A 17222-nucleotide genomic window follows, 5' to 3' on the forward strand; every position below is an offset into this window, starting at 1 on the left:
CTGCAAACCTCTCTTCAACTAGTGTTACTCAAGTCCCAAAACTTATTCGTGGATGAAAAAACGCTCGTATTGAAGGGCTCGTAACGAGGGCTTGCTCTCACGCTAGTCTAAGTTTGGAGCTAGGGCTGAACGTTGTCATATTTTGAGAAGCCTGAAAACGTTCCTGTGACGTTCTCACATTGACAAGCATATGAGATATTATTGTTTCAATAAATCAATACAGATGTGACCAGGAAACGTATCAAAGTTATAATTGTTTATTGTAATGTGGTATGTCGAGTTGGTTTTCACATGCTGTGCGACTTTTTATGCCGCGACTAAAACTCATGGCAAATTTTGCATAACAAAAGGTAACTAAACAGGGTTACAACGCGAAAACGCAGCTATCTTTCATGCATAATGGTTCATTATTATTTATACCACTCAGTAAAAGAAAAAAAATTAATAACACTTAATTTTAGTCACGCGCGTTATCGTTGTGGGGATAAATGAGCCAAGCGCTTGGTGTCTTTGTACAAAATTTGTGCAACATGCCCTGACATCCGTTCCGTGTTTTAGGATTTGGGGTCATTTTCTGCCGTTCCGTGTTTTAGGATTTGGGGTCATTTTCTGCCGTTCCGTGTTTTAGGATTTGGGGTCATTTTCCGCCGTTCCGTGCTTTAGGATTTGGGGTCATTTTCCGCCGTTCCGTGTTTTAGGATTTGGGGTCATTTTCCGCCGTTCCGTGCTTTAGGATTTGGGGTCATTTTCCGCCGTTCCGTGCTTTAGGATTTGGGGTCATTTTCCGCCGTTCCGTGTTTTAGGATTTGGGGTCATTTTCCGTCATTCCGCCATTCCGCCATTCCGCCGTTCCAGCTTTTAGGGTCGCCCCTAAGAAATGTACACAATTTTAATATGCACGTGCTGAGCTATTGTTCTGCTCATTAGATCTGTTGTTTTTCCACGTCCTCGTTGCTGTCGCAATCGTGGTTTCCTAAAGGTCTTTATTGACGTGTTGTTTGAACTGTTGGGTTTTCAGAAAAAAAGGCTTTGATATACTTGCGTAGGCGCATGTAATATCTTATATTTGTCTAAACTGACATTGATTGACGATGCTTGGAATGAAATAACCTTATCAGGTGCGCTAAGAACCAAGCTTTTATTCTTCGTGTGAAGGCGTTGTTTGGATTGTGATGTTGTCAGCAGGAAGGTTTAAAAAGAATATTTCGATATTTCACCTGTTGATGGTCAGGGTATGAAAGATGCCTGTCATCTGAACAAAGCGCTTTTATCCTTTATCAGGCAGGAACAATTTTCAGACAAAGGCTTCTCAAGCAGAGTTGCACGCACACGCATTCCAGTGTCAGTTGCGCTTGCGCAATCAAATCGATATCGCAGTTAAAACCAGACACATTCAACAGGAGTATACCATTTACGAGCAAAACGAGCCGCGAACTAGATGCAACATAATCATGAGCTCCAAACCTTATCGTGTTGGTCAATGGATTCCTTCTGACCAGAAAGTTCTTGACAAATGGTTAGCCAACCTGATCACAGAAGTCAAAAGTAAATCCAAAGATAAGTTAGCGTTATTGATGGCTCTTCATCCACCGGCTGAAGATGAAGAGACAGCTAGAGGCGAAAATCAGCTAACAGTTGCTGAAGGTACAGAGGAAGACCTCGGTCTCCATCCGCCTGTTCAAGAATTATTAAAAGCTATCACCTCCGACCCCGAGTTAAACATGTTCTTCCATCAGATGTTCTGGCAACAGAACAATTCAGATAGTTCGAAAGGGACAAGGATCCCTTGCTGGCAGCTTATGATTATTTTAATCAATCACATCATGACCACAGCTCCAGAGTACAACGAAACTGGTTTGGTTGGCTTCCCCATCAATGTCATCCTGAACTGGCCGATGGCTACGACTGCTGGATTTGCTGCTTTCCTCAACGACAAAGTCAACACGTTGTTCAAAAGTATTCTCAACTATTGGGGAAAGTTTCTTTCCAGTTCTGCCTCTTGTTACGTGTTGAATGAAGATCCTCGTCATGGTTGGTTTGGTGAACACGCAATGCAAGCAATGCCAAACTTCGACAAAGAGTTCAAATGTAAGCCTAATGAAAAGCATCACGGTTTTACTTCATGGGATGATTTCTTCACCAGAGAGTTCCGTAATGGCATTCGTCCAGTAGCATCTCCGGACGACGATTCCATTGTCGCGAATGCTTGTGAGTCGGCGCCATATCAAATCTCTACAGCCGTGAAACACAGGGACATCTTCTGGATAAAGCACCAACGGTACTCAATGGACTTTATCCTGAACATGAGTGACCTTGCCAAGCGATTTCATGGTGGAACCGTCTACCAAGCCTTCCTAAGTGCCACTAGTTATCACCGATGGCACAGTCCTGTGTCGGGCACCATTTACAAGACAGAACTCGTGGATGGTTCCTATTATTCTGCTACCCACAACATCCAGAATGACCCTGCATCGCCCAACATGTCACAAGGATACCTAGCCCAAGTAGCTGCCAGAGGTATTATCTACATTCAAGCTGACAATCCCGATATTGGCTTAATGTGCTTCGTATCAATCGGTATGTCAGAGGTGTCCTCCAACGAAATCACCGTTAAAGAAAAGGATAGAGTGAAGAAAGGTGACCAGCTCGGCATGTTTCACTTTGGTGGGTCCACGCATCTACTGATATTTCGCCCTGAGGTTAATATCGAGTTCGATACGGGAGGTCAAACGCCAGGTCTAGATGCTTATAATATTCCGGTTAAATCGAAAATTGCGACCGTACATCCAGCAATCTAAACAATTTAAGTAAGGGTTTTGATAAACAGCTTGATTTTGTCAGCGTTCGGTGTGAACAGGATAGTTTTCTTTCTTTCCTCTAAGAAGACGTCTTTTGCTAATAAAGAAATTGAGTTTTTTTCATTTTCACCTCGTCAGTTGTTATGAACTACTAAATTTAGAGGTCTTTGGCAACTACTAAAATTAGAAATGTTCTGGCTTAATGTTTGTGAATTGTTTAGGCCTGTTAGATTATTTTGCAATCATTATGCGAGTCTTGTGAGTCTTGATTTGTTATTTGCTGCAAGACTACACATTTATTTTTACCATTTGAGTAGTTGGTTCTCGACAGTTGTAATAGGCCTGTTGTACGATAATTGTCATCGCTAGCCGTGTTTGAGCTTGTCCTTGCTTAGAGTCCTCAGCGGGAAATTTTGTTCAAGGTTTTTTAGCTATCGAAGTTAGGAAGTTTTTTCTGGCAGATCTTTTTTATGCCTCGAGCATGTCCAATAATTGATAGTGTATTTTCAAACCGAAGTATTTAGTCAATTATTCTAGCATTTGCGATGGGATTTTTATTGATAGTTACTAACCAAATGTTTCTTAACTCACATTTGGAGTGAAAGTTTACAGAAAGTGCGATAGTAGAAAACTTAATCCTTAATGTGCACATTACTATTTATTTGATTTCTGATATGTAGAAATAAAGCACTGCAAGCGTGTTAAGGGCTTAGATGTTTTGCTTCCAATTATTCTTGTTAAAACATCACATTCCACACAACACCTCAGCTGGAGAACAAAAGAAATGAAACGTGTCATTAACCTTAAAAATAAAGACGATGAGTGTTATCGATGGTGTCACATCACACACCTCAACCCACAAGACAAAGATCCACAGAGAATTAAAAAACTGATAAGAATTATATTAATTGTTTAGATTATTCTGGTCTGGTCCGATTTCCGGTCTCTATAAAACATTACAAAAAAATTGAGAAACAAAATGACATCTGCATCAATGTGTTTGGACAATGAGCCAATACCTACCAACGGAAGGATTCAAATGGATGAGTGAAAAGAATATTGACAAACTAAATCTGGCAAAATATCCTGACGACAGTAAAAAAGGATTGGTACTTGAAACTGATCTTGAATATCCAAAAGAATTGCATGATAGTCTCAATGATTATCCCCTTGCTACAGAAAAACTGAGTGTGTCTGATGATACTATCAAAATATTGTCAAAAAATTAAAGACAAATCTGGTATGAGCATCGGGCAGGTTAAAAAGTTGATCCCAACATTACCTAACAAAGAAAAGTATGTCCTTCATTACAGAAGCCTTCATTTGTACATGGATTTGGGTTTGAAAGTAACTGAGAGTTACATAGAGTTTTGCAATTTAATAAATCCCTTTGGTTGAAGCATTATATTGACTTATTATATTGAAACTGATCACTGATAACAAAACTTTGGTCAAATACAGTTCAAAAACAACATTTTTCAGCAGTAAATCTTTTTATGAAAATTTAGTTGCTGTGCGTAAGATCAAAGAAACTCTCAACAGGCCGGCATATATTGGGATGTGTATTCTGGATCTTAGCAAGACATTAATGTATGATTTCACAACTATTATATCAAAGACAAGTACAATGATAAAAGGAAATTATCATTCTCAAACACTGACAGTTTGACTTATGAAATCGAAAAGAAGGATGTTTACAAAGACTTCCGCAATAGCACACAGATTTGATAATAATGAATATTCAGAGGATTCCAAACATAAGAAAGTCATGGAAAATTTAAATACGAGGCCGGAGGTATACCAATTACCAAATTCATCTTACTACGATCAAAAATGTACAGTTACATGAAAGACAATGACAAAGGCAGTAAAACTGCTAAAGGTATCAAAAAGAATGTAATCAGCAAAAACATCGCACACGTCAATTATAAGATCATATTATTCAACAACGAACAAATGTACCATAAAATGAATATAATCAGAAGCATGAATCACGAATTAGGCTGCTACAAGCTTACTAAAGTGTCTTGTTTTGATGATTAGCGTTACATTCACCAAGATGGCGTGACATCATATGTATAATACAGAGACAACAGAATACAAAGGCAAATATTTTTGCAAATTTTACACAAAAAGTTTAGCGTTTTTGCTTTAGGAAAGCCCCTAATCGACAACATGTTTCAATGACGTCATCATGTGGGCTGTATGTCAATATTATTTCTTTAATTTATCACATTTTAATATCTTTATCTCTGCATTTATACTATAGAAATTCTTTGATTTTAACATTTTAATATCTATATCTCTGCGTTTATACTATAGAAATTCTTTGATTTTAATACTTTATAATCTTTCATCTCTACGGATCTATAATATAATTAATATATTATGGATTATAATGCAAAAAAGCCAGCGCAAAACATGTTTATCATAAAAACCATTTTTAAAGTAGCTGAGCAGTGATTTTACAAAATGGTTGTAGAAGCGGAAATATATCCTTGCTGAGACTTGACAGATGATAAATATGTGTTAGAATCGTACTGCTGCGAAAATGCGTGAAAAGCCCCAAGAACTATACTACTTGCGTTTGCTAAACATGCCAGAAACGTCATTCCACTGAAATAGAACCTGCCCTGAAATGCTTAACAGACTTTACTTTGTGGTTTTTATTTTTGGGAACTTAAATTTCGAAGAATGAAAAGGACGTCGCACACTCCCCAAGGAGAAGCGCTAACTTCTATTTATACGTTGATTTCTTCCATTATCAGCTGACTTATTTACTCTTACACTTATCAATATCAACCCACCAGAAAATCAAACAAAACAAATCAAACGATAGTTCATTGTTTTTCGTTTTCGTGAAAATGACGATTTCTCTCTAGCGGCGTCTAGCCATAAACAAAAAGCCTAATTTTTCAAAATTGACGCCCTTCGAGCATGAGTCAGATCATGCGCAGTGAGAAAAAATAATGTAATACTAAAGAATGACCTTAACACTCATCTGTTCAGCGGACGAATTAATCGAAGACCATACCTCTGTTGGTAATAACAACTCAGAATGAAATAGAATTTAAACCTCCAGCAGCTCAGTCTCGTCCAACAACTGAACAAGACTAAATGCATACTCCCTCAATTTATGAATATAGAGATAACTCATCATTAGCTTTGCATAAAACACCCACCATTTCCGTAACGTTAAAGAACATTTACTAAAAACTGTCCAGTCAGTAAATTAGCTACGTATATTTACGTTCTATTGCTATTTGCAATTCACGCCATTTCACCCAACTCACTTCCTTCTATGTTCATTGATGTGTCCAACTTGTCGAACTCTGCTACCTCTCCATGTTTCAAAAATAGAACTTTGTCACAGTCCAGAATGGTGTTCAATCGATGAGCTATAGTAATGACCGTAGAATCTCTCAGTTTTTCACGCACTACGCCCCAGATTGTTTTTTCTGTTTCTGGATCTACATTTGCAGTGGGTTCATCCAAAACGATGATCGTGTTTCGTTGCAACAGCACACGAGCCAAACAAATCAACTGTCGTTCTCCTACACTGATATTTGCACCATTTTCTAACAGTTCGTGATCAAGCTGACCGTAAAGACTTTCTACTGACTCTTTCATTTGCACATCTTGTAGAACTTGCCATAAATCCGCATCGGTAAACTGCTCAGTGAGATCGAGATTTTTCCTCATTGAACCACTGAACAGCACTGGACTTTGGCCAAGAACGGATATGCATCGTCGAGTTTCCTGGAGGTTGATTGCCTTTATTGGAATGCCATCAATGATTATTTCACCCCACGATTCAGGCATGCGCATTAGAGCTGCCACAAAAGATGACTTTCCAGACCCCGTCCGGCCAGTAACACCGATCTTTGCTCCTCCTTCGATATTGAGTTTGATGTTGTTCAACACTTGCGGTCCTCCCGGATAATATGCTAGTGAAACGTCTTTAAGTATGATATTTCCTTCACTTGGCCATTTTTCCGGGGGTCGTCGTTCTATTATGTATCCAGACTCACACTCAAGCTTGGTATACGTAATAACTCGTTCAACTGACGTCATTAGATTCTCGACTTCCGCGGTTTTTCTTACGGCGTTTTGAGCCGGCCCAAATCTTTCGACGACGTAGGCCAAGGCAAGTCCAGCAAAAGCTGATTGAACGAAAAATTGGACACTTAGATCTTACCAAACAAGTTACTAATTGGTTTTTTACATCAAATAGTCAAAGAAGTTTCTAATCACTGGAACTTGTCGTAGGAGGTGATATAAGGCAGTGTAGGGGTTAATCATCAAGGGCAAATTCTTTTATGAGGATCGCTTCAGTTGCTTTGATGGAGGCCTGTTTGGATCGCATGCGGAAACGTGCTGTTTAAAGTGGCTCTAAAACTTCTCTCGGGTCTATTCGAATGCCTTGTACTACGTATACGCCTTTTTACTGATCACCATATTTCTGAGAAGCTGATGTGACTGCTTTGATTTTATTGAGGTTTCGTTCACTAATTTAAAGATAAATTTATGATTTAGACTTTGTTTTGTTTATTGACTATATACTCACCGGCATCTTGAGATACCAAAACAGCTGCTAAAGCCACTGCACCAACAAATAGTGATGCAAGAATCTCAAAGCGCACACTGATCCATTTCCCACTGGCCAATACCAAGATGTTTGCTTGATTAAGAACATCATGATGTCTTTAGGAAAACACACATACAAAAGAAAAATTAGAGGAGGCTGTAGAGGGAAAAAATGTCAGAGCTTTTAGTAGACTTTATTCCTACCCTTTTTCGTAAGTGGGGACCAAGGGCGAAAACTTTTGAGTACCCTCTGTTTGGCACTGTGTGACACACCCTGGGGACTGTATCCTCCTTATTGAGGTAATTATAATAAATAGTATAATAAACCCACCTGTAAAACTCCTCCACAAAATCACTTTCTCTCCCTCTGGTTCGAATCGTGTCTAGTCCATCAAGGGTCTCCGAAATTTTAGAGAATACTGGACTACGACATATGGACGCTAACCTCATAAGCTCCCGGGATGTCTTCAAATAATACGTGGAGAAGTATATAACAGCCACAATCAACGGTACAAGTACGAAAAATAACCAAGGATTCATAACAGTCGGGATGATTATTGACGCAGACACAAGTAAAACTGTATCGATCGCTGACTGAAACGTTTTGGGTAACTGCTCGTCCAACCAACCAACATCTTTAGAAAATCGATTAAGGATTCTTCCCACCGGATTCGAATCAAAGAACATAACAGGAGCTTTCAAAATGGCAACGACCATCTTATCATGAAGACGCTCAGAGCATCGCAAAAAGCAGGAGAGTAATATAAATGTTCGTGCTAAGACAAATAAAAGTGCTACTCCAGTAAGACATCCGTAGACTTCTAAGCTCGATCGATCTTTTTGATCTTGAGGAAGTTGCTTTGTCAAAAACGAGAGCCACACGTCAGGAGCAGCCAATAATCCTGAAAAGAAAATGGCATGGCCGTCGTTTCATCTGAAATCTGATACACTTTAGAATTTTGCGCCTTTCTTAATGGTCATATTGCATGTGAATGTTGAGATCTTCTAGGTACAAGATGCATGAAAGTGAGAAGGATAAGGTTTTCAAATTTTTTTTGCTAGTGCAGTACCACTGTCAAATGCGTGCTCCGCATGTTTCCGTAATTTATGTCAAACCCTATTTCTTATCATCGATATTTCATAAGCTATGAAGTGAAGCACCTATGGTTCTCCCTCAGTTCAGTCTTAAACATAAAGCTACCGCATGGCACATCAAGACGTTTCAAAACGGCAAACAGCCTCACTTGGAATACTACGTAAAAGGCTCCAGTGTATGACGGAATATTTGCCAAAATTCTTTGCAAGGTGAATATTTAAAGTTTTTAGCTCATACTTTAATACATTGTACATGTTAAGGTAATTATATCGGGCGCATTTCGATTAACTGTTGTTAACTTCAAGCAATTAGGTTATAGCCAAGCAGAAGAAAGCAACACATCGCAAATGAGAACTCAAATTGAAGGCAAATTAACCGCCCGAGGTGCGGAAACTTTTACGAGTGACCATGTCGAAATTTTATGTCAACAACTATGGCTAATCTTGTGCAGTAGAGGGATCCACAGTGAGGTCTTTGGAAAAGCCTCTCTAAGTCTTACCTTGGACAATTATAGTGAAAAGGGTTATCGCCAAAATCATCCAAGTAGACAGTCCGCTTCTAAAATAGTTCCAGTAAAGCTTGGAAGAAATTACTCCGATTTCCCGATCTTCTTGTGGCGTCAGAAGACTCCTGGTTTCTTTCGATGGATTTTCAATTCCAATCAAGTTGCCAGCAGCTTCAACACCCTTATTTTCTTCCTCTCTCGCAAATTCCTCTCCTAAACTTCCTTTTGAAATCTTCTTATGGGGCGGGTCAATAGTGTTATTAAGGATTCCTTTGTCTTGTAACTCAAGGAAACCTCCCCTTTCCAGCACACGGCCCTTATATAACACGATCACTTCATCGGCATCTTTTATGTGGTCCTTGTGATGAGAGGCCATCACCCGAGTTTTATTTCCTAGTAGTTCTTTGACACATTTTTCAAATATGTGTTGTCCAACTTTGAAGTCTACGGCACTCAGAGGATCATCCAAAACGTACAGATCTGCATCAGCGTACACTGCGCGTGCTAAACTTACCCTAGCCCGCTGGCCTCCGCTCAGAACAACACCGCGCTCGCCGACGCCTGTTTGATCGGTGCTAGGAAACTGCTGGATGTCGTCAGCTAGAGCGCAAGCTTCAATAACTCTGGTGTACTTTTGCTCCTCGTATGACAGACCAAACAAAATGTTGTCTCGTATGGTTCCAGAGAATACCCAAGCCGTCTGCGGAACATACGCTAAAGTTCCTCGGCATGACACTTCTCCGTGTGTGCATGGAACTTCACCAGCGATCACTGATAGAAGAGTAGATTTCCCACTACCAACTGGCCCGGTGATGACTGTTAAACTACTAACAGGAGTGCAAAACTCGATATCTTGAAGAATGTAGGAGTCTTGTCGCTCCGCTTGCTTGTACGCCAAACTTCTCACACGTAATGACGTTTGATCTTGTAATTCATCAGCTGTGGAAAGACCTCTCCGTTTTTTCTGGCAATCTAATGAATTTCTCTTCATCTCAGATGGGTTTTCAGCTTCAATTTCTGTTTCTTTTTGGCTTGAGCGATCGCTTGAAATGACTCGCAAATTTTTCAAAAGGAGAAATTCTTCAATTCTACCAAGCGAGGCATAAGCTTCGTATCCCTCTAACAAGGCAAGCCCAAGGTAAGTGCCGATACATAATGTGAGCATGTTGTTAAATGAAACCAACACAAAGACATTGACTGGCGTAAGAGTTTCCTCAGTCAGCACAAGGGTAATGACTGACAGCAGTGTTGCAATGATAACCGAAGTGAATCTGAGGGCCAAAACACCTGCGCGTAGAACACATTTCTTTCGAATAATGGAAATTTCATCTCTGAAAAAAAAGGAAGAGCAAAATTGGGATGTTTTGATAAAAATTGAGACTGACATACATACTAAGTGGTCTTGGTGTTCTTGGTGATCTCTTTGATTCGCTACCAAAAGATTATGCCAATTACTGCCAGATAACTCATTTCGCACGAAATATGGAAACGGCGGTAAAGTAAAGTAAAATTGGAATCGAGTAGGAACAAGAACAACATTACTTCATCTAAGAGCGCATTAAACAGCCTGCATAAAACTTGGGTTCAGTATACAACTATCAGTTTCATAATATCTTTACACACCTTCGTGGTTTCTTGATTTGTTGCCGGTATTCATCTTCCCACGCATGCATTTTGATAGTGCGTATCCCTGAAACAATCTGATTCATTAGAGAGATGCGTTGGTCAGAGACCGCCGCTGTACGCAAGCGCAGAACAGCACCTCCTTGGGACAGTAAGACGAAATATGGAAGGAGGAGGTACAAAAAGAATACTCCCATGAGAGACTGCCAGCCAATGAAATACACCATTAAAAACGGTACAGTCAGGAGCTCAATAAATGAAATGGAACCCAAAAAGATCCACTTGATAGTCTCCCCTTCCAATCGCTGAACATCGTTGGAAACCAGGTCAATCACTTTTCCTGTTGTGTACTGGAACAATGCGTCTTTGCTGAGTAGAAGTGTCTAAAAAAGAGGAGTAATTTTTTTTTCAGTAAAAATTGAGCACGGATATTGAGTTTATAGCCTTCTTATTGGCTGCATGGAGTCATGTTATGACCTTATGACGAAGTTCCGAGCTCATAACCCAAAACCGACAAATATGGTCAATGAATTTGTCAGCGAAGTGAAAAGAAATTTTCTGTGAGTGAGCCGTGAAGAGATGGCGGAAAAAGATTGGTTTGTCCAAGAGCCTACGACTAGCGACTCCAATATCCCGTCGAAAAAGCTATTTTAATTCGGTCGGTAAATATACATCAAGGTACGTACGGAAATTTAAGCGGTCTTTGTGTCACTGACTTTTCATATTAGCTTCACGGTCCCAAACTGAAGCGCTGAAATCTTGTCTTAAATCCTTTTACGCGTCCGCGATCAAACAAGATGGCACATTTTACAAAAAAAAAAAAAAAAAAGTCGACCTGAGTGGCTATGGATGCTTTTTTCGCTTGCATTCTCAATGCGGACAGATTAATTTCCACATGAAAACGTTTCGGTTTGGACTACTTCAGACTGTGCAAAGCTTTGTAAACTTTCAGAATGTCTACTTTTCTATTGAAGGACATTGAAAATTACACTGCGCTCATTATTTTATATTCATCCACTGGCATGAAGTTGTAAATCATGTTATTGTTTGGAGCGAAAGTTACTTTTGTTTTCCGGTCGTTGTTAAACCAATGCAAATGAAAGCTGGTTGGTATAGAGTTATACATCAGGTACAGAGGTATACATCAGCAGTTGTGTGCGTTTTTATTAAAACAGTTATTCGATTGAGACCTTTGCTTTTCGACTAAATTATTACATGCTCTACATTTTCTATAAGTAAGAATACCTACCTTATGATAAACAAGACCTTTAAGTGCACTACTCATTGTTATTCCCAGTAATTCACATCTGTACATAATCATTTGAGCTGTCACTCTTTCCATCAAGGCGCTGATAAAAAGAGCCAGCGCACAACCATAGAGAAACATTTTCTGCTGTGGCTCAGAAGACATCAGCGATGCAATTAGATATCCAAGGAGCAGAGGAAGGGGAATACGGAAGAATGAGCGAAAAATACCCATGCAAATGAGGATCATTAGTTCCCTAGAAGAGATTGTTGTTATGACGCTTTTCCAAAGCTTTGGTCGTCCTCGCGGAGTTTCATGGCATTTTCTCTCTTCCTCCCTCCAGTTCTCTTGAAGATTTTGGGTTAGGAATGAAGTACTATTTTCTTTTGAAAGAGGTAAGAAATCACTTTGCTCCAACGCTCGATTTTTACCTGTCCTGAAGACACTGTTCATCCATAGGAAGAGAACATAAGAAACAAAGCCAACTTTTTGCGGAGTTTTTTCGTCGTCTTGTGAGATCTTCCTATACCCATGCTTTGTCATCTCCGGATAGAAAACAGTTAACACTGCATTATAGCAAAGGAAGGAAAACAAAAATGAAGTAATTATTAATATTTAAAATTTTTAAATTAAAATTTAAATTCAATAATTTTTCTATATACCGACGCAAAGGTAGCCGTTAAGTCATGCAGACGTCAGAAAATTGTCATCCAAAGAAATTTCTCGCAGTTGAGATTGTTGTTGGTGAAGATAAGTGTACAACTGTTGTGAAGCTTCTTGGAAAGAGCGATCAGCAGCAGTTTCATGTAAACAGTGCAGCCAATCGATTTGAGACACGCATGAAAGGAGGATATTTTCTCTTGTTGGGATTCCGTGTTTTAGAAAATGACCGAACCTTGTACTTTTTGATTAGCTCTGCGTCTGTGAATAATCATAACTGTCTGACTTGTTTACATACGTGCGTGTGAGTACGTGTGGGAAATTTTGCTCTTAAGTCAGAGACCTCAGCACTTGCCTTTTCAAGCTAACGACTGCAACGAAATTGAAAAATGTTATCAAAGAATGATTTTATTTGTACGACCACGGGACGCGCCAAGCAGGTAATGAATCTATAAGGCTTCAAAGGGGTAATTTGCATGATTATCGGTGGCAAGTGTACTTCTAAAGTTTCCGTAAACACGAGTAATCTCGTCCTTGAAGTGTGAACGAACGAGCATATTTTCGCGCTAAAGGGAGGCTATTTTGTTTATTATCCTTCATATATTTTTGCTAATCACGGGAAAAAAAGTGTACGAACAGTTAACTGTTCGCTGCGTGGGATGTTGTCTTTTCAGTGTTCTCTGGTACGATTTTATGAATATGAAAACATGTCCCCTCTTTTTTAACAACCACAAATCGCTCTCCTTCCTTAAATTGATCTTAAACGAAGACTTACCGTTGTGGACGTTGAGCTCGAAATATGTCCTAGATTATGATCCATCAAATATTCTTGCTGGTCTAAACGCATTAAGTTAACAAATATTCCCCAACTAAACTGGGGGATATCCGTGGGTATTACCAAGTGATACTCCCCAATTTTCAAACCTTACGTCCACTGAGGAAAGTCTTCGTTTAAAATCAATTCAAGATGGGAGAGCGTTTTATGGTTGTTACCATGAGAAGAAGGGAAATATTTGTTTATTCATAAAGTCTTACCAGAGAACACTCAACAAGAAACATCCCACGCAGAAAACAATTAGCTGTTCGTAAACATTCTTTCACGTGCGTTGCAAAATATTTGATGGAAAATAAACACAATAGCTTCTATTTTGCGCGAAAATATGCTCGTATATTTGTCCTTGGACATTATCTGTTCCTCAAAACTCACTTCTTTCATTGACATCAAATGTTTTCGTTCCTTAAATTTTGCCCCTCAACGACTTTGAAAGAGAACGTGGGTATCGATGAAAAATATCTGTTCCTCTTCATAAAAAGTAAATCTCAAACAAATACAAAACAACGAAAAAAAAACTTTTCCTATTTTCAATTCTCCATTTCATTTTATTTTCCCTTTCCCCATTCTCCATTCCCTATTCCAGATTTTAGAAACATACGTTTCCCCACAATAGTAAAACAAAGCCAATTTCAAATTGAAAAGGTACAGTTACAATTTCGAACAGGGCACGACAAAGAGAGAGTGGCAAGGAAACTTTTAAGTTGCTTCAACTTCTAATCACGGGAAAATGTCAACTGCTTTAAGTTGATTTGAAGGAGTGTTAAAACCTCAGACGGAAAAGCAGTCGCTCGTGATTTTTTCTTCGTCGCTCTCATGATTCCCTTAATTATATCATGGGAGAAGAGCTCGTGACTCTCAGGTCTGTTGGCTTTAAAAAAAAAGTTAACCTTTAGTTTAACTCACATCTGATCTGCGTCCGTTTTAAACTTCCTGCGTAAGAGGCCACCGGAAGACAATAGGAATAGAAGTACTGAAAGAAAGTGTGGTGCATCAAAATACAATCAGGAGCTGCGTACTTTTTACAGAACAGGGACAAGAGATGGCCATTTCTCGAAAATAACTGGTGCCGAATCTATCCAAGAACCATCGTATTCCTTTGCTGGACCCTCTGGAGAATCACCTCCCGAGATGAAACTTAAGGTATACTTGATCCCTGAATTTTTTTTCCATTTTGTGAACACCTGAAGATTTCCTTGAAACCTTGCACACAAGAAGAGACATTTGAAAATTTCCCTTTTATATCCATGACGCGTGAACCAATATTTCGAAAATTCGTCGTAAGCCTGCAATATCTTACCAGTCCTCTTTCAGCTTAACTTAGTTCCAACGATTTCAAGGGGTGCGTTCCAATTTGCTTCAGTAAACCCACGGTTCCTCAAAAGGTTCAGTAAAGCTAAGCTTCAGTAAAACTTGATCTTATCAAAAGCCCAGATAGCCTAGTTATACCAGGACCTGCTTAAATCATAGTCAAGAGAGCGTTGATAAATTCATACGTCCTATTCTTAAAATACAAATGTGCTTTAGCTACACTTTGATTTGAATTTGCAGGCCGTACATACAGGAAGAAGCTTTACAAACCTTTGTAATTGAACACTGGTCTGTTTCAAGGCAAATGACTCTTAGACATCTATCCGCGAGCAGTGAAATAGTAATTTTCTTGGATACTATTGGATCAACAGTACTGTACCGCCTTGTGAACAGAAGGAAGAGGAGTCAAAACATTTAAACCTTGTATCGTCAGTGGAAATGGAAAACGAATACCCGAATGTGTTGATTTTGATCTCAAATTTCATTCATATGTTACATTCCAAGCGTCATTACAAGTTAAGCTTGGTGCTAAGATCCTACGTATGGAAAGATAAGCTCACTTACCATATCCACCCATGGCTTGGCTGAACGAATACCACAATGCTCAGGCACTTTCCCTTTACGGTGAGTCAAAAGTTTATTAAATGATATAATAACAAGCCTGAGATAGGGAAGTTCAACCAAAAGATGTTCTTCTTACAAAGTTTTTTTCTTCTTTATTTTATCAAAAGCAAAGAATAAAGTGTCCTTGGGACACGATTATTCTAATTAGGGTCACACGCATTCAGTCGCGTGAGAGCCATCACGTGAACTTTATCCGAGCGATACATCAACCCCGAGGTAGTTATATCAACTGACTATTCTTTTTCCTTTCAGGTAATGACGCCACAGATTTCAAAGCTTGATAGATATTAAGCCGTGTCAAACGAGTCTTTTCGCTGCAACTGTTAAGCTTGTGGTCTTTTTTGAGCGTCGTATGTCATTTGAAAGAAACAACTCGCTCCGCAAAAAATCTAGAACATTTAGAGTTAGGTTGGTTGTTGAATTTAGCCTGAAACAGTACTATTCAAGATATTTTGAATTTTACAGAGCGTGGTCAGTAATCTTTTAAAAAATATCTCGATGTTAAAAATGGATATGTTATTTTCAAGAAATATTCGGTTTCCCTCGTAATCATATAAACCTCGTAATCAGCTAAAATTACGTCAACGGGGAAATGATCTTCTTTTAATGAAGCTCCAAATAACAACCCGCCCATATCCCGTTCACCAAACCATTTTTAGCAAACATACTTTAAGGCCCCATTCGTGATGTGAATTCTATAAAATTAGATTTCTATTAACCTTTCCTAAATTCTAGGGAAGTCTTTGGTAAATGTGTGAATAACTAAGAGCTTTTACTGATAGACAATTGATGTATGTTACTTCTCACGAGATATCTTAGACTAAGATAAAACTTGCTTTCATATCTTCCAGCATATCTTAGTAATTAAAACAACACCAATCAGCTCTCTTTACATGGCTATCAATTTTTTACGTAATAGAATACCTTATTACATGGATGACAGCGCCCGTGGGCATAATAAAACGAATTCTGTACTCTAATTGGCTTCCTGAGTGCCGCTCGGGTTTGCCCGCTTTGATCCGCGAAAAAAGGGATAAGTTACGTGGAGCAGACTTATTAAGTTAGTAATTTTAATACGATGTCGGTAATGAATTTGCAAAAAGCGGCAGAGGGCAGCAAAAACAAAGAAAAACAAAAACGAGTTTCGTAGCCGTTAAAGGCTGACCTTTCGAGTGTCAGCCCTTCGCCAGAGCAATTGGAGGAATTGTGGGTCTTGTGTGGGTTTTACATGCAGAAAATGGAGCTACGCTATTTGTGGAAATATGGTGATTGGAGATACATAAAAATTATGAATAAGTTGAATGAAAAGCGTTCGTTGATACCGTGGAGATTAAGAGTGCCGATCTGGAGAATAAATTTTTGTTCTAGAGTTTTATTGCGGCTTTCCGAACTGCCTAGATGTAGGGGAAAGGCCGCAAACTGCTATATGCTGTTTATAATGACTAGGGAGATTAAAGTGTCTAGCGACTGGTTTGGATGTGTCCTTGCCGTTTTCTTTCTACGTCGGGAAGGTGTTCTGTCTGAAATAATTAGATAAGGAATTGTCTAGGGAAATCGTGCGTGGGCGTTTGGTTGGAACATCCTGTGACGTTGCGTGATGTTTCATTCATGCTCGCAATATGTGCGTGCGTGCGGGTGTAAATCACAGAAGTATTGATCGGCGTACAATAGGAAACAGCTATTAAAATCAAATTGACAGGAAATAGCTAATCACGAATAAGTAATGTCAATCTTGGTTTTACGTAGTTCAGGCGTGTATTTCCATCGTAGTAGCAGATAAATAGCATCTTGGAACAGAAGTTATTGGGAACGATTGAATGTAGAAAGCTCAGATATTGTATGGATCGTAAATTAACGCAAAAAATCAGAAGATACACTGAGTCGTATTGATTGTCGAACCAGCGCTCCGCAGATATTTTCCTTGGCGCAGTGGAGAATTC

The 17222-nt window shown here is 39.1% G+C and overlaps 2 protein-coding genes across 2 annotated transcripts; one reads left to right on the top strand and one right to left on the bottom strand.

Annotated features, from left to right (window-relative positions):
* The first annotated feature begins 1371 nt into the window (after nucleotides 1–1371).
* On the top strand, nucleotides 1372–3499 carry LOC131796448 (uncharacterized). Its single transcript, XM_066165961.1, has one exon. The coding sequence runs from the start codon at nucleotides 1452–1454 to the stop codon at nucleotides 2796–2798; it is 1347 nt and encodes a 448-aa protein (XP_066022058.1). The 5' UTR covers nucleotides 1372–1451; the 3' UTR covers nucleotides 2799–3499.
* A 7-nt stretch (nucleotides 3500–3506) lies between these two features.
* On the bottom strand, nucleotides 3507–12398 carry LOC131796390 (ATP-binding cassette sub-family C member 4). The gene is made up of 7 exons (XM_059113970.2): nucleotides 11859–12398; nucleotides 10610–10992; nucleotides 8981–10317; nucleotides 7717–8287; nucleotides 7366–7502; nucleotides 6092–6961; nucleotides 3507–3566 (listed from the first exon to the last, which is right to left on the bottom strand). Exons 1-7 carry the CDS (start codon nucleotides 12396–12398, stop codon nucleotides 3544–3546), a joined length of 3861 nt encoding a protein of 1286 aa, XP_058969953.2. The 3' UTR covers nucleotides 3507–3543.
* Nucleotides 12399–17222: the final 4824 nt, after the last annotated feature.

Source organism: Pocillopora verrucosa, chromosome 1 (assembly GCF_036669915.1).
Source record: "Pocillopora verrucosa isolate sample1 chromosome 1, ASM3666991v2, whole genome shotgun sequence".
Classification (NCBI taxonomy): domain Eukaryota; kingdom Metazoa; phylum Cnidaria; class Anthozoa; order Scleractinia; family Pocilloporidae; genus Pocillopora; species Pocillopora verrucosa.